The 15,791-nt window shown below is 44.6% G+C and overlaps 2 protein-coding genes and 1 long non-coding RNA gene across 3 annotated transcripts; all 3 read left to right on the forward strand.

Moving 5' to 3' along the window:
• Window positions 1-6,844: 6,844 nt before the first annotated feature.
• Window positions 6,845-8,347, forward strand: LOC308329878 (uncharacterized protein; the record flags this gene model as incomplete). Its single annotated transcript, XM_080784379.1, has 5 exons — window positions 6,845-7,046; window positions 7,324-7,422; window positions 7,594-7,826; window positions 7,917-8,098; window positions 8,233-8,347. 5 exons carry the CDS (start codon window positions 6,845-6,847, stop codon window positions 8,345-8,347), a joined length of 831 nt encoding a protein of 276 aa, XP_080640505.1.
• A 369-nt stretch (window positions 8,348-8,716) lies between these two features.
• On the forward strand, window positions 8,717-10,730 carry LOC308329879 (uncharacterized protein; the record flags this gene model as incomplete). The annotated part of the gene is made up of 5 exons (XM_080784380.1): window positions 8,717-8,823; window positions 8,921-9,038; window positions 9,792-9,883; window positions 10,342-10,456; window positions 10,711-10,730. The coding sequence occupies exons 1-5, from the start codon at window positions 8,770-8,772 to the stop codon at window positions 10,728-10,730; spliced, it is 399 nt and encodes a 132-aa protein (XP_080640506.1). The 5' UTR covers window positions 8,717-8,769.
• Window positions 10,731-13,379: 2,649 nt separating this feature from the next.
• On the forward strand, window positions 13,380-14,560 carry LOC308329295. Its single transcript, XR_013965374.1, has 3 exons — window positions 13,380-13,643; window positions 13,805-13,981; window positions 14,493-14,560. It is a non-coding gene; the product is annotated as an uncharacterized lncRNA (long non-coding RNA).
• The last annotated feature ends 1,231 nt before the right edge of the window (window positions 14,561-15,791 follow it).

The raw sequence follows: 15,791 nt of genomic DNA on the forward strand, positions 1-15,791 counted from the left end.
ACTTTTGCACAGTCAGAGTTGAATACAGAGGTGTGGTTTCAAGATTACACAATAGAACATTTTGTCAGCGGACAGCAACTTCCCGGAGACAAAGGGATGCCAATTACACTACAACACTTCAGCCGAGCTTTCAAACACTCCGAGACGACGAAGGGCGCTCGAGCTCGAGCGATTGCCCGGAGACGTGTCGTCTCCTACCGACCTCTCTGACCGTGAAATTAACACACGCAGTGACCAAAGTGTTATACAGCGGGACATTTGACGTGGGATATCGTTTGCGAAATATAACACCGCGGACTACGTCTGAGACCGCGAGGCCCCGACGGCAGAGGGGGGGACACACTATCGCCGCATCCTGTGCCAGTCCGCGAAGCAGTTCCTCGTTGGCACCAGGCAGAGGGCAACATCACACCTCTCGCAGTACATTGGGGTTTTCTGCCTCTTGTTGTGCTTTTCCGCGCAAAGCGCGCAGTACCCCCTGTGGGCAGTGGCGTCCTTCACGTCGCTCCCCTTCCTCTCGTGAAAGTAAAGCGGAATGCAGACGTTGGGGCGGCGGGCGACTCCGGGGACCCGGGCTGTCGCCTCTCGGCCTCTCTTGGACAGCCCGACCATTTCTCTGATCAAGCTCTCCATGAACTGCTTGTGTGTGACGTGAGCGGTCCGTCTGTGCTCACACAGCTCCTTGTGCAGCAGCCAGCTGTTCACCGTGGCAATGTCGATGAAATGGAAAAAAAAGGTCTTGTACCATTTCATGGTCTTGTGGTGGACGCTGTAGTACTTGATGAACGCGTCGGACAGGTCCACCCCCCCCATGTGGCGGTTGTAATCGAGTACGGCGTCGGGGGCGGGAATCTTCTTGACGCTCCATTTTCCGGCCTCCCTGACACGCCTGTCCACACTCTGCTCGCTGTAGGCCCTGTGGAAGGACGTGCAGAGTGCCACTTGGCGCGTGTCCATCCACTTTATGAAAAGGAGATTGCCGTTCCTGATCCACCGCATGTCTCCCCTCTCCGCTCTGTCGGTCAGGTCGTTCTCCTTTGTCTTGGGAAACCCGACGCGGCCTTTCCGCACCGTTCCGCAGCAGCCGATCCCGCGGCCGTCCAGATGACGGAACAGGGCGGGACTGGTGTAGAAACTGTCCACGTAGAGTCTGTACCCGGTGCCGAGCAGGTCGAGAGGCAGCAGGTCGATCACGGCCGAGTAACTGAGTCCCTTCCCGCGCGCCGGGGCGCACGCGTCCGCGTCCCGCTTTCCGACGTACACGAAAAAGTTCCAGGTGTAAGCGCTCAGCGAGTCGGCCAGGACAAAGAGCTTGAAGCCCCACTTGGTCGGCTTGGCCTTCATGTATTGTTTGAAGTGGACCCGTGCCTTGCTGCTCACCATCCGTTCGTCGATCGCAATGTTCTGCGACGGGTGATAGTGCGACTGGCAGGCCGCGACGATGTCCGTGTACAGAGGCTTGATTTTGAACAGCCTGTCGTAGGAATCCGTGCCCCTCTTTCTCTCGTTCTCCTCTTCCCCGTCCGGGTCGCTGAGGTGGAGGGACCACATGATCGCCTCCCACCGGTCCCTCGACATCACGCTGGCGGGGAAACGGAATCCGTAGGGGACGTCGTTCTTCCAGAAGTCGGACCTTTCGGGCACCCGGACCAAGCCCGAGAAGAGGACTATTGCCAGGAACACGAAGAACTCCTCGCGTGTGAGGGGCGTCCACTTTTTCGTGTACGCCTTGGCTTCCGTTTCCTTTCTCTTGACGGCGTTGCGGTTGGTGTTCTTTATCAGAGTGCCGACGACTCCGTCGCTGAAGAAGAGCTGGAATAATTCCAGAGGACTCCACGGCGCACGTGGGGCCGGGCTCTCTCCTCGGTCTGAAGGGGCGATGGGGGGTTACGGAGTGTTCGTCCTCGCTCTCCCTGTTGCGCCATCTTTCGGATCGGGCTGCGGCGGGTCCGGCTGTGGCGCCGCGTCCGCGCTTTCCCCTCGGGGCCGGCGGGACCCTTTTGGACGGGGGGCCCTCGGATTCGACGTCGGAGATGTCCTCGGGCCACCGTCTGGGGACAGGTTGACGTGACGATCTCCGTGCGGGTTCGCCTGAAATGAGACGGCTGGAGCTTAGCCGGCAGCACGACTTGGGGTGTGTTTTTTGCGTGAGTTTCGGTCGTACGGGTTGTTTCTCTGTCTGTATGGGCGAGTTCTAATTTCAGGCGGGTATAGTGTGTGCGCGTGCGTGCGTGCGTGCGTGCGTGCACATTATATTTACTTGTCGGGGGCACAGCGGATGCAGTCGGTGTTGCCGGTGAACTCGCAGAGGGCGTGCCTGGTGGTGCAGACGGTCTGCGGGCAGGGCGGCTGCGGCCGCGCGCGCCTCTTTCCCGTGAGGCAAGAGGCGTTTGGGAAGGCGGAGGATCTGTTGCAATGACGTCAAATATCAATGGGTGTTGAAAATACAGATTTTCAAATGTACATTTTTTTTATTGTGCTTTTTTCTTTGACAGTGTCAACACAGTGTTTTCTCTCGCCGATAAAAACCATTTAAATTGTGTGTGTGTGTGTGTGTGTGTGTGTGTGTGTGTGTGTTTGTGTTATATTTACCCGTTGGCACGGGACTAACGGATGTAGCCGTTTCCCGTTCAGCCTCTTCAGTTTGCGTCTCTTCTTCGGCACTGTTAGGCAAAGAAAGTTGTTAGGTGAGCTTCACACCCGTGTGGTTTCTGTTTCTCGTGGCGGGAAGTTCTTTCTGTCTATCAGTTCACACCCGGCAGCTTGCAGTGAGCTAGAACAAAGCCTCTCTCCCTCTCTCTCTCTCTCTCTCTCTCTCTCTCTCTCTCTCTCCCTCTCTCTCTCTCTCGCTCTCTCTTTCTCTCTCACTGGGATAAAGTGATCAAAAATGGCACAGTGTTTGCAAATGCGTAAATGTGAGTTACACACGGGACATGAAAACAGACAGTGAAGATTATAAACCTCAGGGTTTCTAATGATGTGACCGATGACTAGTAGTAGTAGTAGTAGTAGTAGTAGTAGTAGTAGTAGCATCATCATCATCATCACATTGAAAACATGAACACGCACTAACCTTTCGGTGAAATCCTCGTCGCTGAACTCGGAGGCTAGTTCACTTTCGCTGTCTTGTATGAAAACAGACGCTCCGGGATCATTCTCCAATAAAACGAGCACCTCGTCCACCGACCGTGTCTCCCGACCAGCCATCGTGTTGAGTCACAAATAACAGTGACTTGTGTCGAACAATTACACTGACTAATGAAAAAAAATGCCGCTCGAACCCGCTGCTCTCCTGCGTCTCTCTGCGTGTGTGTGTGTGTGTGTGTGTGTGTGTGTGTGTGTGTGTGTGTGTGTAGAATAGACCTATCGCAGCCAATCTTGACATAACACTTCGTGATCCAATGGGTTGGAAGTAGGTGTGTCCCCTCGGCCTTAGTTGGTGTTCGGCGGCTGCCTATCGAGATGTTTCCCCTCGGTTGGAGCTCTGCTCTTCGTCACTGTTTGTGTAGAAAAGTCAAAAATACAATCAAACCGGATGGGCCGATTGGAGCTGAAAAGTCGGTCGTTCTTTTCGTGTTTTCCGAATTGCGCAAATTATAGTCAATACTTTTGAAATGCTTATAAGATACACTAGTGTGTGGATGAGGAAGACAATGCCAGCTAGCTGTAGGTCCACTGTAGCCGAATCAACATTAAAATTTATTTATTTTTGGGTCTATGTGAAATACTTGGTACATAATGCAGCCTCTGAGACCCGCCGGCGGCTCACATAGGGCTTAACAGGTTAAAGCTGCATCAAACACTGCATATCGACCCCTGGCGTATACGCATAATAGGGTAGAAGTATAATACATAGTTACTGTGTAACGTGCAATATACTGGCAGATAAACCTCAGCAACCACCGTATATTGGCCCTGGCCTATACGGGTGATAGTCTACAGACAACAGTCACCTGTCAGCTGTGCAACACAGGAACACATAAAGCTGTATCACGCACCGTACATTCGCCTGTGGCTTATACGGGTGATAAGACATTATATACCCGGTTACCTGTGTAACGTATATAATATACAATATATGCTATATCACACACCATATATTGGCCTAGCTTTAGCTCATATGGGTGACAGCACAGAAAGAGTTAAATATACAGATAAACAGTTACTATTGAACTCACAAATGTATAAAGCTTTATCACACCGTACGTTAGCCCGTGGCTTATACGGGTGACAAGACAGAGAATATTATATACCCAGTTACCCTGTAACGTATATAATATACAACATATGCTATATCACACACCATATATTGGCCTAGCTTCAGCTCATATGGGTGACAGGCAGCACAGAGAGATAAATATACAGATGAACAGTTACTATTGAACTCACAAATGTATACATAAAGCTTTATCACACCGTATATTGGCCCTTGGCTCATACTGGTGACAGCACAGAAAATATTATATACGCAGACACCCGTGTACGTATAGAATATATAGTATAACCATATCACACACCGCATACTGGCCCTTGGCTCATACGGGTGATAGAATACCAACAAGAGTCAACTGTGCAACGTATAAATATACAAGGCTGTACTACACAGTATATTGGCCCTTGGCTCATACTGGTGACAGCACAGAAAACATCATATACGCAGACTTGTGTATATATAGAATATACAGCGTAGCTATATCACACACCGTATACTGGCCCTGGGCTCATACGGGTGATAGAATACCAACAGGAGTCAACTGTGCAACGTATAAATATACAAGGCTGTACTACACAGTATATTGGCCCTTGGCTCATACTGGTGACAGCACAGAAAACATCATATACGCAGACCTGTGTATATATAGAATATACAGCATAGCTATATCACACACCGTATACTGGCCCGGCCTGGGCTCATACGGGTGATAGAATACCAACAAGAGTCAACTGTGCAACGTATAAATATACAAGGCTGTATCACACAGTATATTGGCCCTTGGCTCATACTGGTGACAGCACAGAAAACATTATATACGCAGAAGACCCATGTAATGACGTACGTATATACAATATAACTATATCACACACCGTATACTGGCGCTTAGCTCATACGGGTGATAGAATACCAACAAGAGACAGCTGTGCGATGTATAAATATACAAGGCTGTATCACACGCCGTATATTGGCCCTCGGCTCATATGGGTGACAGCACACAAAGAGTTAAATGTACAGTTTCCATGTTAACTTCATAATATGTGTAAATAAGTATAATATACAGTCACTTAGTTGCAATGTATAGTATAGAGAAACTGTGTCACACCACTTAGTAGCCTTGGGCTTTACAGGGGTGACAGAATACAAATAACCAGTTGCTCATGAAACTTACAAATGTACAAAGCTTTATCACACATGATAAAAGCCATATGATATACAGACACTTGTGTTAATGCTTGTGCAACTGCAATGTGAATTAGCACCGCAGCCAACTGAGCTCTCGATCTCAGCTGTGCCTGGTGTACTGCGTCATGTGAGCGGTCGATTTAATACCCGCGCTATTCTGACGGATTTAAATCACCACAGCTCCTCACGGAGAGCGAGTCACGTAGTAACGAGACGGGGGGAGCAGAGAACGCGTGGCGTCTCCTTCTTTCCCTGGGAGACGAGCTAGCTGCCGAGTGGCTAGCGAGACCCGCTCCGCAGCCGTCTAGGGAAGGCGTCCGTTCCCGAAGTAAGAGCCGTGAGGGACCGGCAAAGCAGACAGACCGTCAGACAAACGAAAGACAGCTAGTCAACAAGGGCAACCTCCTATGACGCCGTAGCGCGAGCGACCGGCTCGTGCCACCGTAGCACGGTGGTGTTTTTAGCTAGTAGCTTCCAACACACTGATACAAGAAGGCAACTCAGAGAGGAGCCAAGCTGGCTGCTCAAAAGGAGTTATACGCTTCTTACGGTAAATAGTAAATACCTTAGTCCTTACCAATCGACGACGCCGAGGAAAGGAAAGAGGAAGGGGAAATGACGTGTGCGAGCAAAGTAACCTCGGGAGGCGGTGCCTCACTCACACGTCATTTTCCCGTGGCTGTTAGCACGGGATCATCGGTAAGTCCGCTCGACGCTCCGCCTGCGGACGGAACTATCATATATTGGAGTGATCCAATATAGCGCTACATAACCTATTTACATCACTGCAATCAGTCCTAATGATTATCCATAGGCAGATAAGTTACGCTAATTCTGTCCACATTATGGTTTGGGAAAAGTATACTAGTCCCCTCAGGATAATAACTAGGCTGACAATTTATAATAATGTTATGAGTGGTGTTGTTTTTGTCCTGTTATAGCTGGTCCGAGTCGGAAGGATGGTCCAGGTGCTTGCAGTCAGAAACCTGTTCCTCCGATCGATCTTCCTGACACCATCTCTGAGGTCTCCGTTGCTCCAGTTGCCCTTGGTGTGTATTTCATTAGTGTAAAGCAATATGTTCATAATATATATTGTAATAATCTGCCAATGAGTTTGAATGTTAATTACGTCTTTCTATTACACATTTGCCACAATAAATGGGCAACTACCCCTTTCACAGCCATTATTATACTTTTTTATTTATTTTTCTAAGCACAACATGTTTTTAAATATCCCATACTCTTTATACAGAGCGTTTCTTACAAGAGCTCCAGCACTCTCTGAGCGTTGCCTCGGCTGACATTGAGTAAGCCCCAACCCCAACAGCTCCTCTCCTAGCTTCATCAGACTGGGCCACACGGAACCGCTCTCTCTTAGAGAGATGGCGGGCACAGAGACCCCTGCTGATTAACAGCACTGCAGCAAAGCAGAATGTAGGCACACGCATGTGCCAACAGTGTGCCGTGAATGCAGCTGCTGTGTCCTGTCATGGCTGTGAACCACGCCCATTCCTGTGTGCTGGATGTGACATCATCGTCCACACAGACATGAGGAACGTGTTCCACAACAGGAATGCGATGACTGCCGGGTTCTTCCAGCCTTTGTCTCCCACCACCTGTATTGAGGATAAAGCTCATTGCCATTGTGGTAAGTTGTTGTTTGTGAGTACTGAGTAGACCATACCACGTCCTCTCTGCTCATTAAACTCATTAGTTTGACCACTTAAACAATGCCTTTTTCGTCTTGTGTTACGGCCATGGTCAATGGCCTTGTGGCCTACAGACACAGGAGATAGGCTCCTGCCCTATATGGGCCTCATGGCTCGGCAAGGCTTACTACTTTACTTACGGCCATGAATATTTTAAAATTAAGTAAAGATTCAGTCTCTTCAATTATCTAAATTCAAATGTATGATGTTTTTCAGAGCGCTTTGTACCTGTGCGGATACCGGACAATATCTGCAGTTGTCCAGATGCATTGAGGGTCAACCCGGGAAAGAACATTGCTGTGATCACACAAGATGGTAAGGATGGGATTTAGTTTTTGTCCTTTTTTAAAAAGCATCTTAAAAAATATATTTACTAAGTAATTCCCACAAGGTTTGTCATAGGTGTATTTATTAAATCAAACGCATGCCTATTGACTAATTTATGCCACGCTAAGTTTTACATTATAGTGTCTTTGATTTTTCCAGGACGATATGATCTCAGGATGCCTGACCTGAGCTGTAACTCATGCAAAGCCACGTGGACTGCTGGAGTGGACCATCTCATTCACAGGAACTACTGGCCTGCTACCCCTCAGTTTTCGACGGTGTATGACACAGATATCTTTTTTTCTTTTCACCAAATGAAGATGGCTTCACCAGGCTTGTCCTGTCAGGCATTTTTAAGAATGCTACAAGCTCGAACTGTCCACTTTGGCAGAGTGAGTATGGTATTTAGCCTACAGTATTTTTTTCATGTGCGTTGAATTTGTTGCTCGTTATTAGCAGTTGATTTTCCTATTTTGAAATAGACTGGGACCATCTGTGCCGATTCCTTCCTGAAAAGCTACTTTCAGTGGGAAGTTGTACAGTTCGAGGTAGACAACATCTGCAAGGAGGAGCCCTTCAGTTGTCCTGCTTGCACGCCAGAAATGGTAGCGATTTCGGTGGATGGGAATCGTAAACTGTATCGCTTTAAGAGCGCAGCAGCCAGGTAATTCAAAATGAGTATAATGTAACAGCATTAAAATTACCAAGAAAACAAAAGACTTGTCTTATTTGCACCAAGAAACCTTAGCCTGAAAGATGTAAAATGACAATGTTGAGTATGTTGTCTTTCTTTCTTAGATCTGAGGAACAGGCCATCTTTGATGGAAAATTCATCGCAAGCGATGAAGATGTCTCCAGCTTTGTGGACTACATTCACCAGACCACCAGTCATGTAAGATTGCATACTAGCTAGCCCCTTTTCGGAACCCTCGGTTACCTTTTCTGAATTTTGGACGGCGGTACCCTAGGTTCCCTCGTAGATTTTTACAATAAGCTCATTGCTTATACGAAAATGTTTTCATTATCCATTTTCCATATTGTAGGTCTCTGGAAGAGGCGTTTGTGGTGGTCAGTGGTCTGCAGCCAGGGAGACGTCCAAAAAGTCCACCAGTAACCTTGACGAGGAGGGGCTGGAGCTGGCAGTGTGCAGGCATGGAGTGCTACACGGGGCACTTAAAATGTTCAGGGGGGAAATATTTGCGTACCCATTGTACCTACAGAACCAGCTGGCCAGCAGGAAAATAAATTTCTTCTGCATCGAACGTGGCCTGCAAATACTGGCCCTACCTGCAAAAGGTCAGCAACAAATGTCCAGAGCTGAAACAGCTTCTCGACATGAAGCCCTTCTTGTCAGTGTTTCACGCCAAGGCCCACGACTTCAAATGTGAGGTAAGGAAACATTCTCATGTGATTTCTTTATCAGAACACCTGCACATGGATGTCAACATCATCTGTGCATTGTATTTGTTGTTGTATATTTACCCAGGTGAAATGGAGTGGACAATACCAGGATGGCGCGGGTCAGACACTAGGGGAGGAGGTGGAGCAATGTAACGCCTTCCTCTCAAGGATTGGAGTGACCACCAAGCACATGTCTAAAGCTGGTGAGATGACCACATACTGCAACATTTAAAAAATGTGCATATACTGTTGTCACGAAACGGTCGGTGGCGTGACGTCAGGCCACAACGTCATGTCACCCTATAAAGTGTGGCACAGACTCAGCAGTCAGTCAGACTAAGAAGTGTGCCAGTCAGTCAGTCAGAAGAAGAAGCAGTAGAAAGAAGATCAATAATATAATATTATACTACAAGCAATATAAAAAGGAGGTACTTCCAACGCCGAAGGCAAGATACAGATCCTCTCTATAAGACCTCCTCAAGGAGCCTCTTATACCAGCCCTTTGACAGCTCCCTGCTAATACAGGAAATGGTCATTACATATACTGTATAATCGTACTCGCAAATGTGTTAACCCATTAACACCTGGGACCAAATTCTACAAAATGTCTGGTCCTCAAATTTTTGTATGTCAAGGACCCACATAATTATCCCCAAATACCCCTATTTGACAATATGTTGTTGTGAAAGAATATATATTTAAGGATTTGCACAAAAAAATAGCACTTCATAGCTTTAAGCTGCTAACAGATAAAGCAAAAAAGAATGGTTTATGGTTAAAGCTTTTAAAACAATGAGGTGACACATATGCATCCTCAGTTCTAAATGGGTTAACCTATATTATGATGATATTAAACATCAATTTCAGTTTGAATCACACACAGACATGTTGACCCTCGTGACCATGTAATCGGCAAAATAGTTTGGTTAATGTTTGCAACTTTTTTATATTTGCAGGACGCACAGACATGTTGACGCTTATGGCAATGCGCTGGAATCAACAGAAGTTTGCCAATTTAGCCACCTCTTTGTCTCGCCGATATCGGAAGGTAATGACATCAGTAATGTTCTTTAAAGGGGAAATCTACTCATTTACAACAGTGAACTGTGTCATTAATATACCTTAGTGTCGAAGGAATGAAAAAGTCCCCCCTTCTGTTTAGCATAAACCTCCGTTTATGTTGCCTTCACAGGAGGAAGATTAAACGATTCATTGTCAAAGGAAGCCATGCAGCAACATGACGTTGCAAAGGCTCAACGATGAATGTATCTGCTTCAAATTTCACAACGCGTTTTTGTATTGTTTAATCTGCCCGTGTGAATGCACCATTAGATTGTCATGTGATCAGTGACATCACGAAATTGTATCGTTCTACACAACAACTCTAAGGTATAATGACATAGTTCAATGTTGATAATGATTGGTTTTCCACTTTAATGTTCCATGTGAAAGTATTTGACATGTTTGAGACAACATTTGTTTTCTTGTCTTTCTTTGTCATTGTAGTGCGTTAAAGATCTTCAAAGCCAGCTCCAGAACCTGGAATCAATGAAGGTTGATTTTGCAGTGGCTGAGAGCCAGTTGGAAGACTGGGTGAAGGACGTCCAGGAGTGGGCAGAAAGTGAGAAAATTATTATTGTTAATGCACATTTTGTTTTCCAGAATAAGGTAGGGTATTTAGCCAATTTAGGCATTTATCAAACGCTCTTAATCCAGAGCGATTCACATTAAGCAAGAACAAAGAATATGGTAATACATCAAATAAAAGATAGTCATCATGAATCATACGTAAGCCCAAGAACCTAACAGTGGAATATCTATATGATTTTTGGTGTGCAACTGGCTTAAGTGAGCATTGTGTATTTTGGTCTCCAGCAAACACTCCAAACCCTTAAAGGGCCACTTCACCCCTGACACAACCTGATCTTATTTTAATGTTAATGTTATTTGTAATAGATAACAGTAGCACAATTTGAAATTTGCACCCTTTGACCAGAAAAATAATGAAGTCTGTGTATTTGACTAGGGGTTGACTGGATTGCAGAAGTCCTACAATGCCCATAATGCTTTGCTGCGCTGTTCCTCAGGGGGAGGCTGCGTGTAGGTGTGACTTTATCCTCCCATTTTCTAAAAACAACAAATACACATGGAAGTGCCCCAGTGTTGCCATGTCTGCTTATCATAAGCAACTTTAGGCTTATTTTTGTTGCTTGTAAATATTGGTGGTTCACTGGTTGATTCTTTTTTTTGGCTTGTTTCAAAATGTAGAACTGATATTTGGGCTTTCTTCCAAATGTTTTTTACACCAGTGGTTCTCCATGAACATGCCAAGGACCCCCAAATTAATTTGTATTTCTCCACGTAATTTGTGCCATGGTGCCCTGTATTAGATATGTGTTAAAATGTTTGAAAGATATTCCACATTTGCACTTTATCCACTCAAGATTTTTTTTTAAATAGCCGGCTTTTGTGCCTAATATATGCATAATATAAATAACCAAAAGTATATGTGCATATTGTTTTTGGGCTTGTTTGCACTTTGCATGGACATGGTTGCTTATTTCTCTCACAAAGTCAAAGATCTGGCAACCTTCACAGCTTGCAGAACTTTTTGCAAAAATAACAACAAACCTGACGTTGACTCATACCCACTTTTTGCTAGCTTTTTTGGAGTGTATGACTGAAAAACATGACATGAAGCCCTTTCTTGTACAACGTGAAGTCTGCTTCTCCTTTTTCTTGAACCAGTAAACGGTTGGATTTGTTTTGGAAGAAAGTATTCACTCTTCAGGAATTAGACAGAGCCGCTGCAGACGCGTCTTGTTTTTCATGCATGTTGAAAATTGTCATGTAGCTTTTTATAGCAAAGCAAACTAAATATATAAATTAGTATAGTATCACTAGGTTTTTCCTCAGAATTGTTTCGTCATTCCCACACCATAAAGAAAGTCTGTGATTGACATTGAAGGGAGATATAATGCATTTTATAATAAAACAAAATGTACGTTTCATATTCATGTGCTATCCCAATAATTTCAGAGAACATGTTTCATTGTAACCGTGTCATCATGCTTTTAATTAGTGTATATGGTAACATATGTTTTACTGTACGTAGTTCAACTGTATAGTAAGCAATCCCCAGCTAAATGATTACATGAAGGTAATGTACAACACGTTATGCAATAAATATGAATCTAATAATTTCTGCCAAATGAAAATCGTTCAAATGAACACTATATGGAATTTGGGGTGCAACCTTTTTTTTATTGTTTTTCTATAGGCTATAGTCATTAGTCAATGAGCAGCAAGCAGGTGCACATCATGTAAACGTTTTATTAGATAACTTCATAGCTGTTTTCCGAGTTTTTAAATGATGACATGAAGGCTTGGAAAAGGGAATGTTCTTCTTTATAGGTGAACACAACTCTTCAGCAGTTCCTCGTTTTGAAGGCTGAAAACGACATCCGTATTGTCTGTCCTCCTGATTCCTGTAAATGAGAGAATTATGGCCATCATTTATCCGACGTGAAGCCTGATTTATACTTTGTACGCATGCATGGCATTGATGCACCACAAATATCAGACCTACAAGCTCACAAAGTGTCACTCAAATCCGCGATGCGCTGTGAGCTTGTAGACCTTCTATTTTCGGGTCCCAACGTAACGATATGATAGAACATGTCTGCGTCTATGAACTGGAATCTTGATATGAAACAAATATAGTAGTACTACAACACTCTGAACAGTCTGAAATACACATACATAGCCTAGCTACTACCCTAACGTAATACATCTCTCACATTAAAGCAATCAATTGCTAGATTATGCAAGTTTACATAATGTTTACACTTTGCAGAAATGCTATGGTTCACATGACGCTCGCTCGTATGACAGTCATGTTTCAGGGCTACAGAAATACTTACTTGATCAAGTAAAAAATATCCAGGGCTCTCCTCTTCTGTGTATTCGGGTTCAAATAAATATTGTCCATGGAGTCCGTGGATCAGTATAACTCTGCACTGCAGACGCCATGATATTAGTACACAAACAAACTGAGGAATGCAGCGGTGGGGGTGGCCTGGGGTTGTAGGTGGAACGGACACCCCTCGGGGGGCTGTCTTCAGGTGTAGGTGTAGCCGTGTGTAGGTGACGCGCATACTCTACGGTGACGCGAGGTTAGACTGTTGTAGTCCGGAGGGGAGGGGCCACCGTGTTAGTGACGTACATAACATTCTGAATTTACCAGGATATCTGAAAACAGAGATTGCACACAGAAAAACCCAGGAAAAGTGTTTCTAGTGCCCTAAACATCATTAAAATAAGATCAGGTTGTGTCAGGGGTGAAGTGGCCCTTTAACAGCAGCTTTCAATGACCTGTGTCACTGTCTGATGCCAAAGTAATAGACATTAGAGAGTAGCATTAGAGAAAAAATATTTCATGGTCAATGAGAACATTCCTTAATAGCTTTTTCTGTCTGACACTTAACCCTTGTATCTTATAATTTAGTTTTGTACACACACTCATTTCTTCTCTGCAGCAACAACAACTACTGCTGATGAGCCAGATGCGTTGGCCAACAGTATTGAGATGATGGTGACCAGTATCAAGCGGAGGTCTCAGCGTCTCTATAGAGACAACGATGGAAACAAAGCTCGTGCCAGGCTCCGTACCAAGATAAGGAGGGAGACGGAGATCCTTACTTCTGTTGTGGAGCGGTACAATGCGATGGTTCCTAGCACAGAATCCCTGTGCATGGACACAATCCTGACTGTGGATACAGCATGGCCATGGCAGCTCCAAGACGGTGGTGTGTACACTAGTCTGTTTACTACTTCCAACAAATTTGACACGTAATGACCCATAATATACTCGCTTGCTCGTTGAGTTGGTGAGAGGCAATTTTGAGTGTTGTGGTTATAAGCATCAATTCGTTAATCCCTGTGAATCTTTGTCATAAATGCATTCCAGATTATGTCGGACTCAAAAAAAAGAGAAAGGCGTTTGACACCATCATGGCAGTAAGGAGACTCAAGGAGGAGAAGGAAATCCTTGTGACCGAGATGGAGCATCACTGGAGAACTCTTTCAGCTTGTGCCCGTGACCTGAAAGAGATGTCCTGCATTGTTTGTTCTGGAACAATGACAAGTATGTATTGCGATAACATCTTTTGCTAAAACTTTCTATGCATCCTATGCATGTCTATAATTCATTATAGATATACTTAAAATACATTACCAGTAAGACGCACGCATCCGCCATTCCGCCTGGGTAACGGCAGACTGCTGGGCGAGCGCTGGCTGGTAAGATCTTAATTTTCAGGCCTGTTAAGTTTTTGCCGGCTGCCGGGCATGGCTGCACTAATAACTTTGGGCCAGGCCCTATAGAGTTTAAATCGACTGGTATCAGTCAAAAGGGAGACATCGAAGAGGAAGGATGGATGGGGAAAGATCAACATATGGAATGTCTGAACAGGTCAGCTCCATATATGGAGATCTAAGGGTCTGAGGTCAGATGTAGAGTTTGGATCTCCATATATGGGCTTAATATTGATGACATCCCTGATGATGTCACATGCTCCATCCCTGATCATGAATATAATACACACCATTGATGATTACTGTTACTAACAGATTTTATTTTGTGTTCTACCCCCAAGACTCCTGGGACCTAAGTGAAGATGGGTTGAGAGGTCTGCACTGCATAATACTCAAGAAGGAGTGGGACATGAGAAAGGTGATGATGCAGTCACGAGCATGTTACATGCAGGCTTTGAGTGGAGCAGAGAACGTCACCTTTTTGGACAACTCAGATGAGGATTATGACAGCGGCTCTGACATGTCTGATGACGATCTTGTTTAGCTCTCCTGTGGTTGTGTCTCTCGCTCTCTCACCCACTCCTACAGCACGTTCTTAAAGCCTCACCAGATCCCTGTCCTTGACGGACTCCTCCCATATATGTGACCAGTGCCAGTATTTTCAACCACAAGTCGGCACTAATTAAATCTCACAATAGACCAAAATAGAATTATTTTATTTTTTTGGTGGTTTTCGGTTTTAGCCACATTAACACAGTTGGAATGTTAAAGAATGTTTTTATTACATCAGAAAGTCGTTTTAGTGTCATTAAGTCGTTGTATTTACATTGCAAAAATGTCTCTATAATTACAGATTATTTGCCGTATTTTGGGGGTGTGAACATTCCTGCACGTATTTACATAGAGTCGTTTCGATTGGCCGTAGCTATCTTTGTTCTCCAGTTACAGTAGCCGTGCAGTGTGTTTCTGTGACAATAGTAAATAGCCTACAACATCAGCATTATTGTTAACTTGATATGATGCTGTTGGATATTGTAATAAAAGTATAAATTAACTGATTTACCCGTCGTCCACTGAAGAAAAAAAAGTTGCTGCCAGTTTAATGTTTGTTTGAGGTCTCCACACCACACGCGTTCTGACGAGATTGTCTTAGTTGTAAATCCATTCTTCTGCCCTTTATTTCAGTGCACACATGTGCATGTTTATCACTGTGTTTTAATCTTTGTAACTTTATTAGGCTACCATTGGATGCTGCTGCCTGATGATCAATACATGAATGAATAACATCGCGTGTGATCGCGCGTCGCGGTGAAATCCGTCTTTTATATAATTTGATCAATCCATGACATCCATGCGTGATCACGCGTCGCGGTGAAATCCGTCGTTTATATAATTTGATCAATCCATGACATTGTTGTTAGAAGAACAGCTCAAATATTGAATGTGAAGACATAGTGTAGTACAAATCCTGGTGTGATCTTCTTAAAAGTGGAAGGATCATAACACACGTCTAAGGTATTTTTTCCCCTGACTTTCTGTTGGTAAGGTTTTGACTCTTTCACATCAGTGCATGGCTGATTCAAGCCATGCATTTAGGGGTAAAAAGGTACCTTTGTACATATTAATAATGTAATGTAAAC

The sequence above is a fragment of the Protomyctophum bolini genome (genome assembly GCF_963924005.1).
Source record: "Protomyctophum bolini genome assembly, chromosome: 15".
NCBI lineage: Eukaryota > Metazoa > Chordata > Actinopteri > Myctophiformes > Myctophidae > Protomyctophum > Protomyctophum bolini.